The sequence below is a fragment of the Electrona antarctica genome (assembly GCF_951216825.1).
Source record: "Electrona antarctica genome assembly, chromosome: 14".
NCBI classification, from domain to species: Eukaryota; Metazoa; Chordata; class Actinopteri; order Myctophiformes; family Myctophidae; genus Electrona; species Electrona antarctica.
In genome coordinates, this window is record NC_136795.1 from 5,321,302 (window position 1) to 5,336,590 (window position 15,289).

At 44.1% G+C, this 15,289-nt stretch overlaps 1 protein-coding gene across 1 annotated transcript; it reads right to left on the minus strand.

Annotated features, from left to right (window-relative positions):
* Window positions 1–5,604: 5,604 nt before the first annotated feature.
* On the minus strand, window positions 5,605–15,057 carry il2rb (interleukin 2 receptor, beta). Its single transcript, XM_079520436.1, has 8 exons — window positions 14,996–15,057; window positions 14,391–14,478; window positions 13,537–13,630; window positions 11,525–11,670; window positions 10,358–10,592; window positions 9,257–9,365; window positions 8,333–8,402; window positions 5,605–6,850 (listed from the first exon to the last, which is right to left on the minus strand). The coding sequence occupies exons 2-8, from the start codon at window positions 14,457–14,459 to the stop codon at window positions 5,699–5,701; spliced, it is 1,875 nt and encodes a 624-aa protein (XP_079376562.1). The 5' UTR covers window positions 14,460–14,478; window positions 14,996–15,057; the 3' UTR covers window positions 5,605–5,698.
* Between the last annotated feature and the right edge of the window lie 232 nt (window positions 15,058–15,289).

Sequence of the window (15,289 nt, forward strand, 5' to 3'; positions counted from 1 at the left end):
CCAATCAGGATGAGAGGGGCCTTCCTCCAATCATGATCGAGTGGGGCGGGCCTTGGTGCACGTGCTGTTGGTCTGTTGTACTTCCCCCCACTGTAGAGTGTGCATGTGCACATCTTGTTACCGGGGCGGACCAGGGTTTTTTCCAAATCACTGAATGCTCCTTTAATGTATGCAGTCAATACTTGGTCTGGGCTACGTTTGAACAAATTATTTTATCAATGGGGCGTGGCATGGAGGTGATCAGCCTGTGGAACTGTTGAGGTGTTATGGAAGCCCAGGTTTATATGTTTACCCGCCTATAGATTCTCTGTGGGGTTCAGGTCAGGCCAGTTGGCTGGTCAGTTAAGCACAGCAATACCCATGGTCACTACACCAATTACTAGCAGTTTTGGCTCTGTGGGCAGGTGCCAAGTGCTGCCTGAAAAGGAAGAACAGCATCAACATAAAGCTTGTCGTTATCGTAATAGATGGTTGTGTTGAGACTCTGGAGTTGTCAAAACAAAGTGATGATTTTGGCCATGTTATCCGCTGTTGTTGATCCACTGACATTGAAAACTTAAACAATGGTTTCAACACAGCCATCCTAGTACATTGTGCTTCAGTATGTTGACAAGCTTCATATAGATGCTAATTTACCTTTCCAGCTCGATTTGGCACCTGTCCACGGTGCCAAAACTACTAGTATAGTAGTGTATATAGTATAGTATATAGTATAGTGTAGTATATATAGTAACTGGTGTACTGACCATGGTATTACTGTATTTAACTGACCAGCGAACTGGCCTGACCTGAACCCCACAGAGAATGTATTGTCAAGAGGAAGGTGTGAGACATGAGACTCAACAATACAAATGCATTTACTGCCGTTATCAAAGCAAACCTGGGCTTCCATAACACCTCAACAGTGACCAAGGCTGATCACCTCCATGCCACGCCACATGGATGAAATAATTTGTTCAAAAGTAGCCCAGACGAAGTATTGACTGCTGTGCATACATTAATATACTTTTCAGATGGTCGACATTTCTCGTTTAAAATTCATTTTTTTAAAGTTGTCTCGTAATATATTCTAATTTCTTGAGATAGGATTTTTAGATTATCATGAGCTGTACGCCATTATCATCAAGTAAATACTTCACTTTATGCACAATGAATTGAGAATATATGAAAGTTTCACTTTTTGAATTATATTACGGAAGAAGATGAACTTTTACACAATATTCTAATTCATTGAGATGGACCTGTATTAGACCTAGAATGCCTGTGATCATTTAATTAACTTACGTAAATTGTCATGTATCATAGGCATAGATCCCTTCCTATACTGTTCCTGGTTGAATTGAATTATGTGCGGCCTAAATATGATAAATGCTCCGTTTGTACTCACCCATTAAATAATTCCAAAGACATGGAGTGAAATATGGTCCTCTAGTTTTATATCCATGTGAAAGTTCTGGTACAAAACGTGTATTTAGTCAATTATCTCCACTTTTTCAAGAGATGCACACGGACGTCTTTCTCTCCGGGCGAGAGGGGCCCGGAATGATCGATGAACTGATTTTAGATACTTCCTGTTGTTTACCAAAGACGTCATCACCAATTGACCAGGGAAACACAAAAGTTTGGGTCACACAATTGGCAGGTGGTGTGATTAATCACCCAGCACCTAGCGCACGAAAAACACTCCTTGGGCTAAATGCCCAAATGTGCCCAAATGTGCTGACCTCATCACATTTGTGATGACGTCTATGGCCTTTTTTAGCCCAAGGAGTGTTTTTCATGCAAAACTAATGCTTGGAATGGATTCAGAATCATGAAAACCCCCTAGTTTGACACATCACATGTTACTTAAAGCATAATGAAATTTAGAACATTTTGCCTTATAATGTATTGTATGGTACCCCAACTTTCAGCAGCTGTCAAAAATTCCCCTAGGGTGGTTGAATATAAACCAATGTGGGATATGTTAGTAGACACCTTTACAAACACATTGGTGAAGAACATTCTTGGTAAGAAATGTATTCCCAGGTTTTATTAATATCCCCTGACTAATAGCACTGTTGGTGCTGCAGCTGTGATATAAAAGATAGGGCACTTATCTTGAGAAAATACATAAAATGTCTTCATGATTAAACAGTTTGCAGGCAGACAAGATGACAGTTTGTCAACACAGCCAGGGCTTCTTGACGTTTCTGCAGTGCTTGCTTTGCTTAAAACAAACATGAACCCCATGCACGCATAGATCCAATAGAAATTAAGTGGACAGCACAGCTGCTACAAACATTGTGAGTGCCAATCAATGAGTGCCAATCAGTCAATCAGGCTTCTCTGGGCATGGTTTCACAATCACTGCTAGACTCACAGCAATAACTGTGCGATCGTCCGTCGTCACCACAAGATGGCAGCAAAGCCTACATTTAGCCTATATTGCACATTGAGCTGTAAAATGTGGATAAATGATGTTATAATTCATAGTCTGTGGTGATGTGAGAGGAGATTAAATAATAATAATGTTATTATGTCTACAGAGATATACTCAATTCTCTGATGACGCACAGAAGTGAACTAGTTCAAATAAAAGGAACTAAAACAAAAACTGAGAAATAATGGGCTACTTTATAGTTTAAAGTATAAAGCACTAAGTGCTTTATACTTTAAACTTTTAAAGCCACCCCCACAAAATACTTTTCTCACCCAACAGGTCAAAAAGGGTGACAAGATCCTCCCCGCACGCACAAGCAGGCTGAGGAACAGTTTTTTCCCACAGGCTGTCAGGATATTAAATGGAAAGTGACTGTGAATGTGCAATAATAATGCAATATTAACTTTAGAGGTTCTGCACCATGCACTTTGATTGACTGACTTTTCTGCCTTGTGTTTTATTGTTTGAGTGTTTTAGGTTTTATCATGTTTCATGATCATGTTTTATTTCACATGTATGTACAGTACCTAAACCGTGCATCTAAGTGACAAATAAATTGAATCTGAATCATCATCCATCTTCAACCGCTTATCCGTAGTCGGGTTGCGGGGGCAACAGCTCCACCAGAGTGTTCCAGACGTCCCTCTCTAGAGCAACATTAGTGACTTCCTCCTGGGGGATCCCGAGACGTTCCAAGGCCAGTGAGTCGATGTGTTTCCTCCAACTACACCTTGGTCTGCCCCGGGGTCTCCTCCCAGTGGGACGTGCCTCGAGGACCCCCCTAGGGAGACGCCCGAGAGGCATCCTAACCAAATGCCCGAACCACCTAAGCTGGCTCCTTTCCAGGCGAAGAAGCAGAGTAGAGTTACTCCGAGTCTCTCGTGTGACTGAACTTCTCACCCTATCTCTAAGGAAGATGCCAGTCAGCCACCGGTCGAAGAAAACTCATTTTGGCCGCTTGTATTCGCAACCTTATTCTTTTGGTCATGACCCACACTTCATGACCATAGGTGAGAGTAGGAATGAAGATTGCAACGTGAGCAAGACCCCGGGATACTTGAACTCCTTCACCTGTTGGTAATGTACGTTGCGAGCGTCCTCTCTTTATGGTAAATAGACAGCTATGTGTGTGTGTGTGTGTGTGTGTGTGTGTGTGTGTGTGTGTGTGTGTGTGTCCAAGCACGGAAATAGCATATTGTCACCACCAAGTGTTACTGTTGTGCAACCTAACACACAGACAGGGAGGAGAGCTTGTACAGTACAGTACAGTACAGTACAGTACAGTACAGTACAGTACAGTACAGTACAGTACAGTACAGTACAGTACAGTACAGTACAGTACAGTACAGTACAGTACATCACCACTCACTTCAGACGGGACTGATTTTTTGGTGAGCATCACTGAACTTTAGAGCATCCTGTCCTGGACACTTCCTTCTACATAATAATAGGTAATGTGCTGTTAGCCTAGCTCTCATTGAAGCCTTAAGTAGTAGTAAGTAAGTAAGTAATGTGCTGTTAGCCTAGCGCTCATTGAAGCCTTAAGTAGTAGTAAGTAAGTAAGTAATGTGCTGTTAGCCTCCCTTCACTGTCGGGGCTAAATCTTCCTTGTGGGTTGAACGGAAACTAGTCATTGATTGTGAAATAGCTAAATGTCAACCCACATATTCTAATGTGCACACACACACACACACACACGACCACCTGACAGGACATAACCTACAAACTTGCATGCACGTAGGGACACACACACACACACACACACACACGCGCGCAGACCCACGTACCCGCACTCGCTCCCACACAGGAAGAGACAGCGCGACCCATTTCTGACTGAGATGATTATTTTGGTCTTTGCACTGACAAGATGTCAATGCATGGGAAGTCAAACACAACCTGTTCATGTGCTACTAGTGCTATACGCAGGACAGTATACAGTATACTGGCTACCATAGCAGCAACTATGTATACTGTCCTGACTGAGATGCAAAGATTTGGTCGAGCTGACGCAGGCGAAGGTTGATGAAGAGTTTAATTATAAAAGATAGTATGTACATTTAAAAAACAATACAGTTAATCAAAAACAGTTCCAAGCTAAAAAAGCGAAACATCAATTATCAATTCAAGAACAGATTATATTCTCTTAATTTTCAGAATGTAGACAGACAGACAGACAGACAGACAGACAGACAGACAGACAGACAGACAGACAGACAGACAGACAGACAGACAGATAGATAGATAGATAGATAGATAGATAGATAGATAGATAGATAGATAGATAGATAGATAGATAGATAGATAGATAGATAGATAGATAGATAATATCACCTATATGTATTTTCAGGTTAAAAAGGTCTAAATAATTCAGGAATCAAGAACTTTGTATATTTGTGTATTTTAGAAACTATACAGGTGTTTACAGGTTTTTAAAGGCCTGAATGTTCATGACATGACAAGACAATGTACTGCAAACTGTCTGTGATTAATACAACTGAAGTTGGGTTTTTTTCATAAAATAAAATAAAAATAAAGAAAACTTAAAAAAAGGAAAACTTATTCTGTGCGTGTGTACAGAATGTGTGTGTGTGTGTGTGTGTGTGTGTGTGTGTGTGTGTGTGTGTGTGTGTGTGTGTGTGTGTGTGTGTGCGTGCGTGCGTGTGTGCGTGTGTGTGCGTGTGTCAGACTGCCACAACAGCTGTGTTCGCTTCCCGCGTTCCCGCGCCTTACTTGTAATACCTACTGTCTATCCACAGTAGTACTAAAGCCCTATTGTCTACTTTCATTTGTTTTCACAAAAGAAAGAAGCTAAAATAGTTTTCGTCGATTACCTTTTTCCACTGAGGAAAACTAAGCTACGATGACTAAAACTAAGACTAAATATATTGACAATTTCGTCAACAAATAAGAACTTGACAAAAATGTTAGGAAGGGACTAGTGGACAAGAGATCCAGTATCATTCTACACTTGGTTGCATGCTGAAAATAGCCTCAAAACAAGCTCAGCGCGATGCGTTGTGAGCTTGTAGTTCGGCTATTTTCAGCAAATGTAAAATCAGTCATCACGACGGCATCAAGGCCCACCAAAACACATTTTAGTCGACTAAATCAACTGTAGATTTAGTCGACTAAAATTAGACTAACACCAAAACATTCCGGGTGACTAAAATGTGACCAAAACTAAGTGAAAGCTATTCAAGAGACTACGACTAAAAACTAAAATCAAAAGCCAAAAACAACAACACCGCTGCAGGGTTTGAGGTGAGCCGGTGTGGCTCAGATGGACTTGTTCCTGTAAGTGTTGTGGAGGTCCTTGAGGGTCAGGTATCCTCCGGTGGTGCCGTGGAGGTGCTCCACCGACACAGAAGATCCCCAACTACCTGCAGCGTTGCCCAGCGCAGGAGGCCAGGCCACGTAGCTACAACCACCACCACCACCACTGACCTGCACCAGAGGAGGAGTCGCCTGCAGCTTCGGGGGCGGCTGGGGGGCGATCGGAGAGGGAATGGGGGGCGGTGGAGGAGGACACGGAGAGGAGAGGAGCGACGAGCGGAGATGAAGAGGGAGAATGAGCGGGCCGCAGCCGGACTCCTCCTCCTCCTGGGGATCGTCTGAAAACTCTACTCCGTCGTAGTCGTCGGCTTCTTCTTCCTCCTCCTCCTCGTCGTCCGCCTGATCTTCCGTGCTGCCGAAGCCGGAGTCCGGGCTCTGGGGCGGCGCCGTGGCGCGTCTCAGCAGCAGCTCGTAGGGCGAGGAGGAGGAGAGGGCGGGGGAAGGGGAAGGGCAACGGGTGAGGCGGAAGGTGTGAACTTTGACGGCACTGTGAGGAGTGAGGAGGAAGTCATCCTGGTAGGTGAAGTAGACGGGGCAGGAGGCCGAGCTAGGGGCCAGGCCGAGACAGAGGTCCGAGCTAGGGGCCGGGCCGGGGCAGGGGTCCGAGCTAGGGGCCGGGCCGAGACAGAGGTCCGAGCTAGGGGCCGGGCCGAGACAGAGGTCCGAGCTAGGGGCCGGGCCGGGGCAGGGGTCCGAGCTAGGGGCCGGGCCGAGACAGAGGTCCGAGCTAAGGGCCGGGCCGGGGCAGGGGTCCGAGCTAGGGGCCGGGCCGAGACAGAGGTCCGAGCTAGGGGAGAAGAAGTAGTCCTTGTTATGGAGCACCACGTTGGAGAGGCAGGAGGAGGAGGAGGAGGAGGACACGTTAACAACACCACTGGCACCTCCGATACACACGCCCCCGCCCCCGCCCCCGCTGGAGGGGCCACTGAGGGGCCGAGGGTGGAGCGTGGCTGTGACGGAGGTGGGGGGGGAGAGGAGGCATGGGGTGGAGGAGGAGACGAGGTCGTCAGACACCTCCACCACCGAGGAGATGTGGTCGCAGGACTGGACCGTGAAGAAGTAGCACTCGGGCGCCGTCTGTGGATTCAGCCATTCCTGTAAAGGAGCGGTTGAGAGACATGGCGTTGATGGAGAGCAGTGTTGTTTTTGGCAGCAAACTTGACAGCCCATACATCCACACAGAAAAGTCCTATCTGATTGCATTAAACAACGTTAAACTATGTTAAACTCACTTTGCATGTTGCTTTGCCACTCGCTTTGCCACTCGATGTGCCATTCACTTGCGCATACCCTCTATTTTCAGCATGCAACCAAGTGTAAAATGACTTATACTGGATTACTCTTGTCCACTAGTCTCTTCCTAACATTTTACTCTAGTTTTTATCTGTTGACGAAATTGTCAACATATTTAGTGAATCTTTGCATCTGCCCGTGTGAATGCAGCATTTGGGGGGCTGAGTATTAGAAGCAACAGTCAAACCACAGCAAGAGGCTATAGGCCTGCTTACAGATGTTACTTCCTGGTGTCTTCACTGGTTAAACTGTGGTTGTGCGTGCGTGCGTGCGTGCGTGCGTGCGTGCGTGCGTGCGTGCGTGCGTGCGTGCGTGCGTGCGTGCGTGCGTGCGTGCGTGCGTGCGTGCGTGCGTGCGTGCGTGCGTGCGTGCGTGCGTGCGTGCGTGAGAAAGAGAGAGAGAGAGCGAGAGAGTGAGGCCTCATTCACACCTAGACACCTGTCTCGTCCGTGTCTTGTGTCGTGTGTCTCTAATGGCCGCCCCAATGCAAAATAAATAAATAAACTGTCAGCTGACCAGCAGTCCAAATATTATTAAATTCAATTTCAGAATGGGAGGCCTGAGGCCTACCATTGCATGGCACATCTATGCACGAAATGTCTATGTTCACAGACTTCTGTGTGCGGCCTAGAGGGCATCTGAGCATGTGCAACACCATACCTCTTACACCATGTGTCCTTTGGGAAACCGGGCCATTGTCCATAGAAAATTTAGATTTTAGTTTTAGTCATAGTCTCTCGAATAGTTGAATAGTCATTTAGTTTTAGTCACATTTTAGTCACCCAGAATGTTTTAGTGATTAGTCTAGTTTAAGTCGACTAAATGTCATAAGATTTTAGTCGACTAAATCTACAGGTGATTTAGTCGACTAAAATGTGTTTTGGCGGGCCTTGATGCTGTCGTAAAACTCGTAATGACTGATTTCACACTTGCTGAAAATAGCCGATCTACAAGCTTGTGCTGCGACGCGTTGTGAGCTTGTAGATCTGCAGCATGCAACGAATTGTAAATTGACTAACACTGGATCTCTTGTCCACTAGTCTCTTCCTAAAAATGTTGTCTAGTTTTTATTTGTTGACAAAATCGACAGTATATTCAGTCATAGTTTTAGTCATCATGGTTTAGTTTTCATTTAGTTTCCATTTAGTTTTCGTCAGTGGAAAAAGGTAGTCGACGAACATCTTTCGTCATAGTATTAGTCGACGAAAACAACACTGTCATGAACAGCTTGTGTTAAAATGACAGAAGCTTGACGTAGTTTGTTGTGGTCAAACTGAATCATACCTTAAAGTTTCCTTGGTGGACCGTGTGGAAGTACTTTGATGGATCTGGGACTGGTGTTCCTTTGCAAAGCCTGCAAGAAACATAACGGATCAGAAACATATACTGGCTTACACAGTTGTTCAAACAGGAAATGCAGTCAAAGGTCTGTGTATTTTATACACACTCGCATACGACGCATACACATACGAAAACATACACATACGAAAACATACACATACGAAAACATACACATACGAAAACATACACATACGAAAACATACACACACGAAAACATACACATACGAAAACATACACACACGAAAACATACACATACGAAAACATACACATACGAAAACATACACATACGAAAACATACACACACGAAAACATACACACACGAAAACATACACATACGAAAACATACACACACGAAAACATACACATACGAAAACATACACATACGAAAACATACACATACGAAAACATACACATACGAAAACATACTCATACGAAAACATACACATACGAAAACATACACATACGAAAACATACACATACGAAAACATACACACACGAAAACATACACATACGAAAACATACACATACGAAAACATACACACACGAAAACATACACACACGAAAACATACACATACGAAAACATACACACACGAAAACATACACATACGAAAACATACACATACGAAAACATACACATACGAAAACATACACATACGAAAACATACACATACGGAAACATACACATACGAAAACAAAAGCGTGCATAGATACTTGGAACACATGCATGTGAGCGCGCGCGCATGCGCACGCGCACACGCACACACACACACACACACACACACACACACACACACACACACACACACACACACACACACACACACACACACACACACACACACACACACACCACAGCTATACTGACCCTTGGTTTGAGCGAGCCTTGCACAGAACAATCAGGGTGACAGTGAAGACAGTGCAGAAGGAAAGTCCAGCTGGCAGTAACCAGGAAACCACGTCTCCAGCTGGAACTACTGTATAAAACAAATCACACCATAAGAGATGTGTAGAGAAAAGCACATCCACTCTAGTGTCATGCAGGTGTTGACAAACGTAAATAAAATAAAAATAGCAGATGTACAAGCTCACAACACGGTGTGGTGCGATGCATTTTGAAAACACGACAAGTGACAAAAAAAACGTCCATACATTATCTGCTGGGTGAAGTACAACAATGTGCAAACTGCTACACAGCAGCAAGATGTGTGAGCTGCTGTGATAGGAGAAGGTTGTCACATGGAACACAACCCCCCTAAAGACTAATCATCGTGTGTATTCCTCGCACTGTTTCTGCATCGAGTGATCTTAGTATAGAAATAGATTCATTGGAGATTCTGACTTTCAATTGTACATACATTTTGTTTTGATCGTATTGTTCCACTTTTTTCTTTGGCAATGTACACGTATGTTTTCTCATGCCAATAAATTACATTAAATTAAATTAAATTGTGAGCTTGTAGATCTGTTACTGTCGACATATTTTAAATAGGGCATAAGTGGTTAATTCATAATACATGTATGTTTGTAAGTTTGGGTCCCAAAAGTTATTTTCCTAGAAATGCAGTGGAGTCAAAAGGACAGTATTTCTATGTGAAATGTAATGTACTAAAGCAGTGCTTCCCAAACCTTTTCAAGACAAGGACCCCCAAATTGACACTAATTATCCCGCGGACCCCCATTGGAAAATATATGCCAAGGACCCCCATAAGAGATGATTTTTACGGCTCTAGCAGTGATTCTCAACCATTTTCATTTGACCTGAATTAGGCTACGGTCCCCCATTTCCATCTCTGGGACCCCAACGTATATTGTAAAATCAAAGTTAATCTAACTCTGAGAGCGTGCATTTGTACACTCTCTGAGTTACAGACCCATAAGGGTCCATTTGGTTCCTAACTTCCTATAACTATCATTTAGCTGGGCGGAACCCCCTGGAACTCCCTCAAGGGGTAAATCATGTGCTTACTGTATTTGCCGTGTCCACCTCGGCTCCACGCTACACCACGTCGTTCCTGGGCTGGTGGCGTCTCCCAGGAGGCAGTGGGACTCCAGTCACTCCAGTAGGAGTTCATGGAAGTTCCAACGTGCTCAGGCTTCACCCTCACCCTAACCTGGTAGAGTCCTGCAAGCCGCCCTGCCTCCTCCTCCTCCTCCGCTGGTATCTTCAGCGCTCGCTCTGGCGTGGGCAGAGGGTGCACGTCCTGCCCAATGTTGAGAGAAGGTATATAGTTAGTACAATGTCAGTAGACTGGAACTCACCTATGCTTTCTATGGCATAGGCAGCTCCCGACAGGATCCGCCGGGAGACACTACACGCAGCTGCAGGACATGAGACTAATTAATTAGAGCGACAGAGAGAGAGAGAGAGAGAGAGGAGTGTGCATGGGTGTGTACGTGTGTGCGTGTGTACGTCAATTTAACAAAGGTGCAGACGATCAGAAATCAGCAGAGAGTGAGCGACGTTTGCGCTACTGTATGCCGAATTGAAGTGGACTTTTTTTTCTCCCTGGAAATAAAAACGTCTGGGTTTCCGAGGCTACAATGTCAGGGGGCTCCCAAAACGTTTTAGCCCTGTTACCCCGAAAAGAGAAATTAGACGTTTCCCCACTGTATCCAAACTAGTGAAAATAGCAGATCTTACAAGCTCACAGCGTGCCGCTTCGCACCACGTTGTGAGCTCGCAGATCGGCTATTTTCACTACTTTCTTATATATAATATTTTGTTCTAATTCATGGAATTTCTTCGGGTTTTCTTTCAATTCTTCATGATATTACTGAAAAGAAACCCTTTGGATTTTTTTATTAATTCATGAAAAGTTTTGCTTTTTTGGGAATGTTTTTTGAAAAAGTTTTGAAATAATAAAAATTTAAAGCCAAATGTAGGAAACAAAAACAAATGTGTCCCGACCCGCTGTTTGGCAACCAGTGTTGTACATAATATAAGTTAAAATTAAGTGAGAGACGGACATATAGACACTCAAATTCAATTACACATTTGCACGCACGCATGCACGCACGCACACACACACACACACACACACAACCACGGACGCGCATACACACACACACACACAGTCACACACACACACACACACACACCCACACACACACAGTCACACACACACACACACACCTCCCATGCTTGGTGGTGATGTTTGATCTGGATTTCGAAGTGGAAGCGGTCGATTAACGGTGAGCGTGGATCTCCTGGATCCCAACCGATCCAGGTCTCATTAACACCAGAGCTGATGTTGGGGGAACTAGGAGGATGCATCTTAACTGTGCGCACACACGCACACACACACACACACACACACGCACACGTCACACACACACATTTTAACCATTTATTTATGTCCACACAAAGGAGATGCATACAAGCTGGACACAAACATTATAGGTGCAGTAAAGGTTACATTTACAAAATCATGGCACGTGTTTTCATGCTAAAATATGTGGCATGTCAGCTCAGTACTTTATCTAGGGGGTTTAAAGTAGCAGCGTCTCTGCGTCGGCTGCCAATTATAGCAAGCAGAGACACTGCAATACTTTGCCAGCCTTTTTGGGCATCCCAAGTTGTTGGAACCCTCTAACAACCAGTCTGTGGGTATGCCCTAGGCTGCCAAATATAAAGACAAATAGTCTGCACCTATAGCCAAGCTCTGAGATGGTATATACAGTAGAAGTGGTTGGTATGGTCATAAAGGCTTCCTTCTAGGCTGTGGTCAAAGGTGCCGGCTATCTCTAATACAGACTCTTTCCTGGTTATCAAGGCTTCCTCTAGGCTGTGGTCAAAGGTGCAGGCTATCTCTAATACAGACTCTTTCCTGGTTATCAAGGCTTCCTCTAGGCTGTGGTCAAAGGTGCAGGCTATCTCTAATACAGACTCTTTCCTGGTTATCAAGGCTTCCTCTAGGCTGTGGTCAAAGGTGCAGGCTATCTCTAATACAGACTCTTTCCTGGTTATCAAGGCTTCCTCTAGGCTGTGGTCAAAGGTGCAGGCTATCTCTAATACAGACTCTTTCCTGGTTATCAAGGCTTCCTCTAGGCTGTGGTCAAAGGTGCAGGCTATCTCTAATACAGACTCTTTCCTGGTTATCAAGGCTTCCTCTAGGCTGTGGTCAAAGGTGCAGGCTATCTCTAATACAGACTCTTTCCTGGTTATCAAGGCTTCCTCTAGGCTGTGGTCAAAGGTGCAGGCTATCTCTAATACAGACTCTTTCCTGGTTATCAAGGCTTCCTCTAGGCTGTGGTCAAAGGTGCAGGCTATCTCTAATACAGACTCTTTCCTGGTTATCAAGGCTTCCTCTAGGCTGTGGTCAAAGGTGCAGGCTATCTCTAATACAGACTCTTTCCTGGTTATCAAGGCTTCCTCTAGGCTGTGGTCAAAGGTGCAGGCTATCTCTAATACAGACTCTTTCCTGGTTATCAAGGCTTCCTCTAGGCTGTGGTCAAAGGTGCAGGCTATCTCTAATACAGACTCTTTCCTGGTTATCAAGGCTTCCTCTAGGCTGTGGTCAAAGGTGCAGGCTATCTCTAATACAGACTCTTTCCTGGTTATCAAGGCTTCCTCTAGGCTGTGGTCAAAGGTGCAGGCTATCTCTAATACAGACTCTTTCCTGGTTATCAAGGCTTCCTCTAGGCTGTGGTCAAAGGTGCAGGCTATCTCTAATACAGACTCTTTCCTGGTTATCAAGGCTTCCTCTAGGCTGTGGTCAAAGGTGCAGGCTATCTCTAATACAGACTCTTTCCTGGTTATCAAGGCTTCCTCTAGGCTGTGGTCAAAGGTGCAGGCTATCTCTAATACAGACTCTTTCCTGGTTATCAAGGCTTCCTCTAGGCTGTGGTCAAAGGTGCAGGCTATCTCTAATACAGACTCTTTCCTGGTTATCACAGAGTTGAAACATGGATGGAATGACACAGGAATGTACATTCGCACTGAGGACACTGCATGATATTTGTGCTCTATTGTTATGAGTTCCACTATTCTATCATCTCACACGTGCGCACACAATCAGGATGACCTTCTCTACAATTACGAATAAAGTGACAAAATTACAAGTAAATAAAACAAAATGAATTCAAATCAAATAAAAGTACAGCATAATACTGATGATACTGGTAGGCTAGAGGAAGATCACCCACTGTGTTCTTCTGGCATGTAGTCGGTCAGTTTGTCCACCGTTAGGTTGTTACACTGCACCTCAATGCTGGGCATGCTCTCATAGAAGGTGAAGGCCTGCGGGGACAATACCACATTTAGACCCGAGACCATTCTACAAATGTCTTCTAAATCCTGACAGTTTTCTGAAAAACCTCATGTCGGTGGTTCCCAAACATTTTCATGTCAAAGACCCCCAAAAATATATGTAATTGGCCGCCGACCCCCATCTGAAAATGTGTTGTTCCAGGGACCAATCCCAGAAGCAAAAACGTTCGCTCTGAAAGAAAGTATATTCAAAGATTTGCACTACATTTTCACGATTTTTAAAAAATAGCAGACCTACAAGTTCGTAGCGCGGCACCGAGTACCAAGAGCTTGTAGATCTGCTATCTTTCAATAGCTAAAGTATAACATATAATATAATGCTAATCCCCCCTGTCAGGTGAAAAGGAGCGACTTGGACACTCATGCATGAACGAAGCATGAGTTCAAGTTTGGCGGAGGGTGTGTAGAGCCCAGGATCACATTAGATAATTGACACAGGGGTGAAAAATGGGTTACAAAATCGTGGGATAAAAATTATATAAAAGAAAAAAAGAAATATATATATATATATATATTGTTTCCTAACAAACAAACAAGATTTGCGTAGACAAGGAGCATGACCATATTGTACAACCAATGACAATATTCGTCCAGAGTCCAGACACACTTCATAGAATAGATTGAATAGCAGTTTGGAATGTCATCGTTACAAACGATAATTTCCAACACGTTATGCATTGCACAGGACCTTTTACACAATCTATTACTGTAGTTGCATATAGTGACTTACCGGTACGTGTGACTTCTTTTCAAAGACAAAACTGCAGCTTCGAACTGAGTCTCCAACACGGTCCTGCATTTTTAGCTTACAGTTTCTCCTAGAGAATGAATGAATGAATGAATGAATGAATGAATGAATGAATGAATGAATGAATGCAAATCAATGCAAATCAATGCAAATAAATGCAAACAGCTGATTCTGACCACATTAATAGGAAGCTACAGTAATTAATACTTTGTCACATGACGGTGATGCTTTTGTTGTTGTTGTTGTGTGTGTGTGTGTGTGTGTGTGTGTGTGTGTGTGTGTGTGTGTGTGTGTGTGTGTGTGTGTGTGTGTGTGTATATTATATATATATATATATATATATATATATATAGCCTATAACCTACAATATATTTCCGTATTCCGTAACAGTCCTCCATTTCATGGTCAATAAAGACCCCCACCACCAATACAAAATCAGAAGACAAAAAAAAAGCTAAACTAAATATTGGAGACATTAGTCATGTAATTCACATTTTGGCTATTTAGAACAAATAGATGAACAATTTTCCAACTATTATGTGCAGTATAAGGGGCAGCTACAGGGAATAGTTTTCCTATACCCTTACTTGATATGGCGCGTACTGTCAGTAGTGTACTGATAGTACTGCTTCGTACCAATGAGCCAACAGTCGGCTCCTGGGTCTGCCTGAGAGCCGCTCCACGTACAGCTGATGTTGTTCACAAAGTCGTTCACACACGACAGTCCTTGAGAGGACAAACAGTAGAGAGAGACGGGTTATTGCCAGGGGCAGCGGTGGCTCAGGAGCAGAGTGGCTGGATGGTAACCGGCGACCGCAAGGTTGCCAGCTCGAACCCGGGCTCCCCCAGAGTTAGTGTCGAAGTGTCCTTGAACAAGACAC